Here is an 11,448-nt window from a genome sequence, read left to right on the forward strand (position 1 = left end):
TTATTTGACAGTAATCCATAGTGGTGGTGATAGTAGTGGGAATTATGGCTAACAACTGAGAATTATGTCTATAGGAAAACTTGAGTAAAAATTTAAGAGGGAAAATGAAAATTTAAATTAAATTGATGATTTATAAAATGTCTAGTGAAAAGACAAAATCAAGAGAAATATGGATGGTAAACACGAAGGAACAATCAGAAGAAACTATAAACAAAGTTAAACTGTTTACATTCTAAGAAGGGGAAGTAAGACAAAAGAGTCCCCTCTGAATTCTGTCATCATCAGGTATCATTGAAATAGTTTAAGGGAAAGCATGGTACTGACTCTGTTATATCTTGATGAACTTAAAAACAAACTAAGAGGAATAGATTAGGGCTGGAAGGGAAAGGAAAGTCAGAGAAAATTATCTCCTAATTGGGGTACACGAGTAGAAATCTATATAGACAAAGAGGAAGGGGTCAAGAATACAGTATGTATATTGCTGTTTACCTCTTGATAGTGATGGATATAGAATGCCTATTGACACTTTTTTTACATGGTCAATATAGGAGTTAGTTTTATTTGACTATACATATTGCATCAGAAGTTTTGTTTTTATTATTGGGAATGTGGTTGGTGGGAAGGTAGAAGGCAAAGTTTTGCTGATAGAAAAAACCCCACTTTATTTGAAAAACTATCCTCTCCATATATATCTATATCTATCTCTATCTATCTATCTATCTATGTGTAGATAGATAGATAGATAGAGATAGATATAGATATATAGCTATGTATGGATACCTCATCTGGTTCTCCCATTTGTACCCATAATGCCTTTTCTTGTATTTGACTTTCTTTTTCTGTGATTATTTCTAATAGTATGCAAATTCCTTGAGAACAGAGACTGTTATCTAGACTGTTTTCATTTTTTATTATTTTGTGTTTCTATTGGATCCCCCTATTTAATTTTATACATTGTATTTGTTTAAAAAGTATATTTTCACTTATTCCCATAAATCCAAAACCCTCATTTTATAGATGAGGAAGTTATAGCCAGAAAGGTGAAGTGATTTGTCTAAAGCTTTCCCAAGTGTTAAGGGCAAAATTTAACCTGGATTCTTTGGCCCTATGCTGCGTTCTCTTGCAGTACCATCATGTAAAATATAAGAAGACTGAAGAGAAAGTGATTGCTTTGCATTGTTTATCCCTGCTTTTATCCTTTGGCATGTCCTTAAAAATCATCTGTTTCTGACCTTGTCAGTCACAAGACTTTCTTTTCATAATTGTCTTAAACATTAAATAATTCATTTGATTACGTTGTATATTGCAGGCACCTTTGTGACCACCCAGGTCACTGGTCTCCAGTCTTACCTTATCCCATGTCTTCAGCCGTCTCTAGCCAGTGCCTCGTGGAGCTCTTGTTCAGTAGAGCACCCGGACACAGGAGCTTGTGAGCACAAGTCTTTATTGTATGTGATCACTTCCTGCACTCTCCACTTCCTGGTTCCCACTATTTATATTGGGTCTATGAGGTCACATGCACAGCCAATAACAGAAGGAGACAGCTCCTGTTGATGTGTCCTCAGTGTGGCAGGATTCTGCTCTAGAGGTAGTCCCTGCTAGCTACAAAAGTCACACTCGGGTGTCTCAGGCATCAAAGCCTTTTTACTTCCTTGTTGCACCATGCGAGGTTCCTCTTCATACCCTTCATCCCCTTTTCTTGTTTAGCAAGTGTAATGTTCTCTGATTCGGTTTTGCTGGGGGGTCTCTGGAAGCAGCCTTTTTTTCAGTTCAGTAATCAGCATAAGGATAGCCAGATGTTAAAAGTCCCAAAGCGTTAAAGTCCAAATCCTTTATTGTCTCTTTCAAAGTCTTGTCTCCTTGCCTAGGGCTTCAGCTAGCTTTCTTGGAGGCCTTCTGGTGTATTAGTTTCAGTGGAGAAATTGAGAAAGAGAGCCTGCCACCAGGAGCCTGACTGAAGGTCGAAATGGATCTGTCTCCTTGGCTCTTAGAGCTTCTAGTGAGCTTGTCTTCTCTAGCTCTCTCTGAGCTTTTGAGAGCTTAAGCTCCTGCCTCCAGTTCTCTTGTCTTCTTTGCCTATGAATGAACCTAGCTGAGTTTGTTCATGCTTATATGCTCTCTCTTCATAGGTGTGAATCTTGTAGAACTTATTAAGTACTAAGTACATGTACTGAACTAGAGAACTGTTAAGCACCATGCTAAACTGTAATGACCGTGTATTTAAAATCAGCCTAAGTCAGGAATTCAGGTTAAGGGAAAAATCTTCGATCTTTATTGAAGTGAAGAGGTGAAAAAAGATTGCGATAGTAATATGGGCAAGAAGGATTGCGATAGCAATATGGGCAGCTGCGACAGGAAGCCAGCTAGCAGACCTGAGCTGAAAAGCCATCGCAATGGCAATGCGAGCAGTCTCTCCTTCCCCTTCTTTTTCCACTCCTCTGCCTCCACTCACCAAAATCGTCATTTCCTATACAAAACATCAGGACATGCACAAAGAGTGGGCGAGGGCCATTCTTTCTCCAAGCTTATATATTTATAGAGTATGGTCCAATTACTAATTAGCCTCATGTGCTTGGGACCTCAGTGCATCAACTCAAGCCTCAGCCCATTACACTAAACAACCATTGTCTTTATCAATTCCACTGAGTTAGCACCTTGTAAGAATTCTTGTTTCAAATTCAGAGTTCTGGCCCATAATAAGAGGCCCGCTCATAGCATCAAACTAGCTTGACATCAACAACAGCTTGCTTAATCAGTGAGATTACAAGGCATATAAAAATAGGACAAAGGCAAATAAAAAGTAAAATGGTAAGAGCTGGTCCTTGCAAAGACCAGAACCAAGAAAAGGTAACATGGTGTTCAACCCACTCAAGAAAAGAATCAGTAGCCAAAGAGGATAAAAAAAAATTGGAAGCCTCCTGTGTAATTTCAGCTACCAAGCAGGAAAACTCTTCTATCTGAGAGGTGACATTCCTGACCAGCAGCCTTGAAGATGGTCTTCTATATGTTTCCCGGAAGCACTGGTGAGGGGGGAGGGGAATGCCTGTAGAACAGGTGTGGAATGACATCCAGGTGTTGGGAGTGACTTCCTTACATGGCTTCAGGACTATGGTGGTATTAAACTCTTTGTGAAACCCTAAGATGTCTTGGTCTACAGAAGTCCCTGTACAATTGATGGCATACTTAGCCATATTCAGGGAGGTAGGGTGTTATAAGTCATGTACTAAATGAATACCTGAGGTAAAATTCTATGGTTTCAATTGTATACACCCTTTGGTATCTAGTAAAGAAAGGCACAGAGGAGGGGTGTATACAAGAAAAGTCATATTCTTCAGCACTGCCTCACTAATTTTGGTAGGTGGGTCTGTTGGTTTTTCACCCACTAATTTAGAGGAGTTATCTACAAGTGGAAAATGGAACGAAGTCTTCCCCTCCCCCTCATATGATCATATGAATAGTGGGAGGCTGTGGGAGAAGTGCCCAAGTCCATTGTCTGATTTTGTCAGCCTCTAGGCATTGTGCATCAACTAGGACAGTCCAGTTCAATTGAGACACTAGTGCTGTGTTTGCCATTTGTGGTGTCATGGTCAGGAGGGACATGGCTTTCATTGGCGTCTGAAGGATTGCTGACATCTGGCTGATCTTTTTGGGTCATCATTGGGGACATCATCATTGTTTGGTCCTTCTCTTCTTGATTCCCTAGGTCATAGATGTTTCTGATTGGAATCCGTTCCTCAACTTCTGGAACTGCATCTGGAACAAGAGCATACCCAGGTCCCCAAACCTTGACCCAACCTGGGCCCTTCCAGGTGCCATTGAAGCCCTTCCACATTACTGTGGAAAGGGCTCCTATTCTTGTTGGCCAATCTATTGTTCAACTGTGCCTTTTGCATGTGCCAAAAATTCATTGCTGGAGTAAGATTCACAGAATATGAAAATTGCAGGTAATTGTATGTATATATTGCATCTAAGCGAGCCTATGTGAGTTGAGTGGAGGGTCATGCGAACCCCAATATTCTCTTTTCTTGTTTAGACAAGAGCATCTTGAGGATAAGATTAGCTCATTTAACAATGGCTTGGCCAGTAGGGTTATATGGGATGCCAGTGGAATGGGCAATGCCAAATTCAATACAGAAGGACCAAAAAACAAAAGATGTATAAGCAGGCCCATTATCAGTCTTTATTGCTTGTGGCATACCATAATTGCAAAGGCTTGTATAAGGAATTCAGTGACCACTCAGGCAGTCTCTTTGCTGCAGGTATTGCAAAAGTAAATTCCGAAAAGGTGTCTACCAACATGGATAAATGTAATGACCGCATATTTAAAATCAGCCAGAGTCAGGAATTCAGGTTAAGGGAAAAATCTTAAATCTTTATTGAAGTGAAGAGGTGAATAAGGATTGCGATAGCATTATGGGCAGCTGTGACAGGAAGTCGCTAACAGAGGGGGATCTGAGCTGATCCCTTCTTTTTGATGTTTATTTATTTTAAGAAAAAGTTTCAATTTTCTGTTTGCTCTTTATGACAAACCTCTGTGAAGTACATGTTATGATGGAAAGATTGTTGCATCATATATCTGAGGACCTGGTATGAAATTGAACCCAACTCTTGTGACTTTGTGTCAAAACTTTCAGGTCTCAGGTTCCTCACATTATAAAAGATAGCTTTGGACTCTATGAACTTGAATACCCTTTCCCATTCAAAAAGACCTGATTTCCTCATTTGTCCCAAAAAGCACAAAATGAAATAAATGATTTCTATCGTCGCAATTGCAATTGCAAGCAGTCTCTCCTTCCCCTTCCTTTTCCACTCCCCTGCCTCCATCCACTAAAATCGTCATTTCCTATACAACACATCAGGACCTGCACAAAGAGTGGGCGGGGGCCATTCTTTCTCCAAGCTTATATATTAATAGAGTATGGTCCAATTAATTATTTAGCCTCATGTGCTTGGGACCTCAGTGCATCAACTTGAGCCTCAGCCCATTACAGATAAAAGACAGACGACCAAAAGATTTATAATGGGTTACATCCATTTGCCAAATTTCATTTAGAGAGCATGAGTGTGAATTGAATATGATTATATCTTTTTTTTAAAAAAAGATGAAATTAAGGGGTGAGAGAGGAATGTGCTGGGAGAAAGGGAAAGGGAAAAGTGGAATGATGCAAATTATCTGCCATGAAAAAGAGGCAAGAAAAAAAGCTTTTTAAAATTTATTTATTTTTTAAATAACTTTTTATTGACAGAACCCATGCCAAGGTAATTGTTTTACAGCATTATCCCTTGCACTCATTTCTGTTCCAATTTTTCCCCTCCCTCCCTCCATCCCCTTCCCCAGATGGCAAGCAGTCCATATTAAATAGGTTACAGCATATCCTAGATACAATATATGTGTGCAGAAACGATCAGTTTTCTTGTTGCACAGGGAGAATTGGATTCAGAAGGTAAAAATAACCCAGGAAGAAAAGCAAAAATGCAAGTAGTTTATATTCATTTTCCAGTGTTCTTTCTTTGGGTGTAGCTGCTTCTGTCCATCCTTGATCAATTGAAATTGAATTAGCTCCCTTTATCGAAGAGATCCACTTCCATCAGAATACATCCTCAAACAGTATCGTTGTTGAGGTATATAATGATCTCCTGGTTCAGCTCATTTCACTTAGCAGCAGTTCATATAAGTCTTGCCAATCCTCTCTGTGTTCATTCTGCTGGTCATTTCTTACAGAACAATAATATTCCATAACGTTCATATACCACAATTTATTCAACCATTCTCCAATTGATGGGCATCCATTCATTTTCCAGTTTCTAGCCACTACAAACAGGGCTGCCACAAACATTTTGGCACATACAAGTCCCTTTCCCTTCTTTAGTAACTCTTTGGGGTATAAGCCCAGTAGAAACACTGCTGGATCAAAGGGTATGCACAGTTTGATAACTTTTTGAGCATAGTTCCAAATTGCTCTCCAGTATGGCTGGATGTGTTCACAATTCCACCAACAATGTATCAGTGTCCCTGTTTTCCCAACATCCCTTCCAACATTCCACATTATCTTTCCCTGTCACTCTAGCCAATCTGACAGGTGTGTAGTGCTATCTCAGAGTTGTCTTAATTTGTATTTCTCTGATTAATAATGATTTGGAGCATATTTTCATATGTCTATAAATAGTTTCAATTTCTTCATCTGAGAATTGTCTGTTCATATCCTTTGACCATTTATCAATTGAAGAATGGCTTGATTTCTCATAAATTAGAGTCAGTTCTCTATATATTTTGGAAATGAGACCTTTATCAGAATCTTTGACTGTAAAAATGTTTTCCCAGTTTATTGTTTCCCTTCTAATCTTGTCTGCATTAGTTTTGTTTGTACAAAAACTTTTCAATTTGATAAATAAAAATTTTCTATTTTGTGGTCATAGTGATCTCTAGTTCTTCTTTGGTCATAAATTCCTTCCTCTTCCACTGGTCTGAGAGGTAAACTATCCTATGCTCTTCCAATTTATTTATAATCTCATTCTTTATGCCTAGGTCATGAACCTATTTTGACCTTATCTTGGTGTATGGTGTTAAGTGTGGGTCAATGCCTAGTTTCTGCCATACTAATTTCCAATCTTCCCAGCAATTTTTGTCAAATAATGTGTCTTTTTTCTTTTTCTAGATAAAGTCACTACTCGAAGCTATATTGCTACTCGAAAGAACTGGCTTATTCTAGGCTTCTACATTTCTCTACCATTTCTCATCATCACTATCATTATTGTTATAAAATGGAATAAAGTGAAAGAATTATGCAATGTAGAAGAAATGCAAAGTGAAGGGTAAATTAATTTTGTACACTTTATTTTTTAGATAAAAATTAAAAAATTCCCAACTTTGCACTTGGAGCATCCCAATATATTGCTGAGTAATATTATAAAGTAAACTTATAAAGAGAATGTGTGTGTAAAATATTACATAAAAAAGAACGTATTTTTGTCCCTAGGCAACTTGTTATTCTAGCTGGTGAGATATGATTTAAATATAACCACTCTAGAGAGTGAAGATAGTCCTTTAGCTTTCCTCTATTTCTTGGGATACTCTATGGCAGGGAACCATGATGGCTAAGAATGTTTTGTGATAAGTATCTCAGAATCATAAGGAACCATCAAAAACAACTCTTCCTTTGTTAATGGTATCTGGGAATAAATAGACATAAAAAAAACAGAAAACAAAAAACAAAAAACAAAAAAAAAAAACAAGGAAAGAATAGGAATCTTGGCAGAGACTGAGGGAGATAAGGTAATAGAATAAACTTCACTTGGGAAATTTCCTGGGAGGCTTAGGTTTTTCATTTCAGCAGATATTTCTATCTTCAGACTAAAATTAGTTTTCAAAATATTGTAGTTGTTCTAGAGATTGTAAGACACAATGATTTTGTACTGCCTTGGTAAAGACAAAAAAGGCAATCCACCACCCGAAATCTATGTCTATTTTAAGGACAGCTATGTCAAGGAGACTTTTTGTCTAGTATTTGTACATTTTGATCAGCAGCTTCTCTCACTTGTAAGTATAGAGTTAGGTGGAAATTAGACAGCATTCTCCTACAATTAAGTCTAAATGAATGAATTCTAGTCTATAACTCTTTTTTCCCCTTATATTTCAGCAGCTTCTCTCACTTGTAAGTATAAAGTTAGGTGGAAATTAGACAGCAGTCTCCTACAGTTCAGTCTAAATGAATGAATTCTAGTCTAACTCTTTTTCCCCCCTTATATTTCAAGATACTGTGAAAAGATTACCAAGTTTCCTCTAGATCAGCTCTTATTGTGAGAGCAGTGACATGCAAATGATAGCATGCTAAAAGATCAAGTAAACCAAAGGAATGCTAAGCTAGAAGCAATCACAGGAGAGAGGGTATTAGTCTATGTTTTTGCCATTCTCAATTCTGATTTTAATTATTTTAATTATTATTATTATTATTATTTAATTATTATTTAATTATTTTTATAGTGCTTTTTATATGTTGGCAGTTGTAATAATTGATAATCAACAGGGCATAATGATAGAAGTCTGGCCTTGGAATTAAGTCCTGCCTCTGACACATCCTAGCTCTGCTAAATTGGGCCAATCACTTAGCCTCTCAATGTCCTGTACAACTTTCTAAAACTATAATTACAGTTCGACATGCATCCTTAGGAATTTTCCTTATTCAGTCATTCTAGTTTTGTTTGACTCTTTGTGACACCATTTGGGGTTTTCTTGGCAAGGATATTAGAGAGGCTTGCCATTTCTTTCTTCAGTGCATTTCACAGATGAAGAATTGAGGCAAGTCACTTGATCTGGACCACACAACTAGTAAGTGTCTGAGGCTTAATTGGAACTTGGTTTTCTTGATTCTAGATCTCACAATCTATATATTACACCACCTAGCTGCCTATTTTTGCCACACCAAGGAATTCATAGATTTAGATCAAAAACCTCTGTTTCAAACTATAAATCATTGATATGGGTACAAAAGTATTCAATCTAATTTACTTCTGTTATGAATAGGAGGGAATAAAATTGAAGATAGGAGAGAAGTATTGTATGTTATCTTTTTTTTTTTAGGTTTGGCTACTATGAATTTGTTTCACGAATCTTAAGACAGTCACAGTACAGTGTCCCAATAGTATGCTTCTCATCTTAGTAAATGGACCACCATCTAAAGACAATCAGGCTTTCCAAAAGGGAAAAAAAAAACCTTTTAAACACATTTAAACATGACATATGCTATGAGAAGCTAGGTATAAAGGAAAAGTGGGTATCAGGTATTTGCTGTTGTCTAACTTGTGTTTAAGAATGATAGTTTCTAAAATTTTGCTTTAAGCAATAACTTAATTCCTCAGGATTCTGTATTTTCTTAATTTTAAAAAATCCTTTTTTTTTAATAAATCCTTTTTTCCCCCCTCTTAAAACAGATCTCTATCAGGGGAAAGCAGCATGTCATACAGTACAAGGTGAGGTTTGTGTTTTCTGCTGGACAAGAATTAAGAATCATTATATTGATTTCTCATTCTCCATTCATTCTTCAACCCCTTACATATGGTTGCCAGCCACACCATTGTACTAAGACATCTCTTGCAACAATCACCTTTTAATTGCTATCTGGTTGCCTTTGCATCCTTGACATTTCTGCAACATTTAGTACTTTTGTTTATGATCATTATATTGGGGTCATGTCACAACACCTTACCTTAGAGACCTCTAATTTATAGATTTAAATAAAATTACCTATATTCTAGCATTTAAGGCCAGACTTTCCATAGTCTTGCTTCCAGCCTTATTCTTTCAGTCTTTATATTACTTCCTGTCACCAATTGTATATTATAGTCAAATTGGATTACTGGCTCTTAGATGAAGTTGACGTCTGTCTCTGTATTTATAAAGGCCATCTCCTCTGCTTAGGAATCTGTTTTCTTATCCTCATCCTCTTTCTTTAGGGTTCACCTTCTCTTTGAACTCTTGGCTAATATTCTTTCCCCCTCTTCTGAATCCTGGCTAAAAGCACTTTCTTTCTCAGGTTTTCTTTTTCATATTAATTTTGTCAAATTGTTCTAGTGTACTTTATCTGGATCTCTCCTTTGTCCCCATCACACCCTACCTTTAAACTTGGTATGCACTTCACATTGATCCTATTAGACCATACATTTCTTGAGATTAGAGTCTATGTGGTATTATAATCTATCTATTCCAGCATCTGGTACAACAGGTACAAAATAAAATGTTGTTATATTCAAAGAAATTGTTTTAAAAACTTACTTTTGTTTTCTTTTTTTCAGTTCTATAATGTATTTTATAATGTTTTTTACTTATCACAATCTAGTATTTTATAGAAGGGAAAAGGGAAAACAAGTATGAATAGGAAATGAGCAGTTAGAGATTAATATAGTAAAACCAAAATGAATTAAACTTTTCCCATAGATATTTCTAATTAGGCCATAAATATTTTTCAGGTTCAGTGTATCTTTATTAAATTGGGGATATAAGGACTAGACATTTTTGTACCAAAATGATGATAAGAACTATCTACCACTTGTAATTTAAAAATTTATAATTTATAGCTCAGTTTTCATATTAAACTAGTGTCAACATAACATAAGGCACCATTTAGATGATAAATAATAACAATCTTCAGTCTGTCCTAGTTAAATATTTAATTTTCAATTAAAGGCATTTGTGAATATAATTACAACTTGAACTACATGTCTTTTCCTCCAGTATCTTGTATAATCATGAAGATACTTAATATATTTAGAGCAATCATTTCAACCCAAAGAAAATATTCTAGGCTTCTGAAAGACTCTTACTAGATTAGCATTCGTTTTCTCCCTTTATCTCTGACACAAAACACAAGTTTTGATGGGTGTCATAAAATAAAACCATGTCTTAGGCTAAAATGAGTCAAAGTCTAAAAGGTCTTCTACATTCCAGTAGAGACTAGAATTACTGAAATACATCAGAGATAGACTTGATATTTTTCTGTGTGTTTTAGGTTATATAAAAACTAGAACTTTAAAACTTTCCCCTGATTTCCTTTTCTCATTTCCTTCCTGTTCAGTAATGTCCAATGTAATTTTTCTATCTAGTTATTTTCCCAAGAATTACTAATGGTCCTTAGGAGTTTTAATATCCATTTTTGATAAGATCAAAATTCCTTCCCCAAATTGAGTTAGGCATTAAAGGATCTAGAGATAGCTATCCTCTCCAATAGATCATTCCTAAGGAGGAAAACAGAATGTTATGCTTTAGAAGTCTGGTTAATTGATCTATTTAACAAGACAGAGGGAAAGGGAGAACAAGATAGGCAACTTTTCATATGAACTATACTAATTACATTTTTCACTATGAAATTTGTAATGACTGAATTGTGAAAGTTGTTCCTTGCTAAGTATTTGTTATTTTATTTTATTTTTTGCTTCTCAGTGATCACAGTACCTAAGTTGCCAAAAACTGGAGTCAAGAGTCAGGAAATGATCATACTTTCACAGAAGCCTGACTAATGAAATAAAGAAAAAGTTTGCTTTCTCTTTTTTTCATTTCTTGTTTTTAAAGATATTAATTGTCACAACAATAAACCAAGTGAATAAAAACTTGTTCACTTTTTTTCTAGTCTTCTTTCTAGTTTTTCTCCATTAATGATTAATGATAATTGTCTTAATTTAAGTTCTCTGGCTTCAAAATAAGCTGTTATGTATACATTTTTTAAGACTGAGATGACCAAATGGACCCCGAGAGGATCTGGAATAATTACCTTACTGGCAGATCTGACATTGCCCAATAAATTAGTTAGCCACCATTGGAATCAGAAGAGAGATTCAGCTATTTTGGGCACCAAGTACTATAGTGAAAGGAAATTACAGAATAGATTCATGTACTCCAGATAAATGCCCTATCGTATTTTTAAGTGGAGGTTTCTATTTTAGGGACAGATCTTGTGG

The 11,448-nt window shown here is 36.1% G+C and overlaps 1 protein-coding gene across 1 annotated transcript in view; it reads left to right on the plus strand.

Annotated features, from left to right (window-relative positions):
• LOC127548250 (disintegrin and metalloproteinase domain-containing protein 18-like) overlaps window positions 1-11,070 on the plus strand; it is a 95,286-nt gene extending 84,216 nt beyond the window's left edge. Inside the window, exons 19-21 of the mRNA XM_051975560.1 lie at window positions 6,657-6,813; window positions 8,929-8,967; window positions 10,934-11,070. Of these exons, the coding sequence (XP_051831520.1) occupies window positions 6,657-6,813; window positions 8,929-8,967; window positions 10,934-10,949 (212 nt within the window). The 3' untranslated portion in view covers window positions 10,950-11,070. The remainder of the gene's footprint in view (window positions 1-6,656; window positions 6,814-8,928; window positions 8,968-10,933) is intronic.
• Window positions 11,071-11,448: the final 378 nt, after the last annotated feature.

This window comes from Antechinus flavipes, chromosome 2 (genome assembly GCF_016432865.1).
Source record: "Antechinus flavipes isolate AdamAnt ecotype Samford, QLD, Australia chromosome 2, AdamAnt_v2, whole genome shotgun sequence".
NCBI lineage: Eukaryota > Metazoa > Chordata > Mammalia > Dasyuromorphia > Dasyuridae > Antechinus > Antechinus flavipes.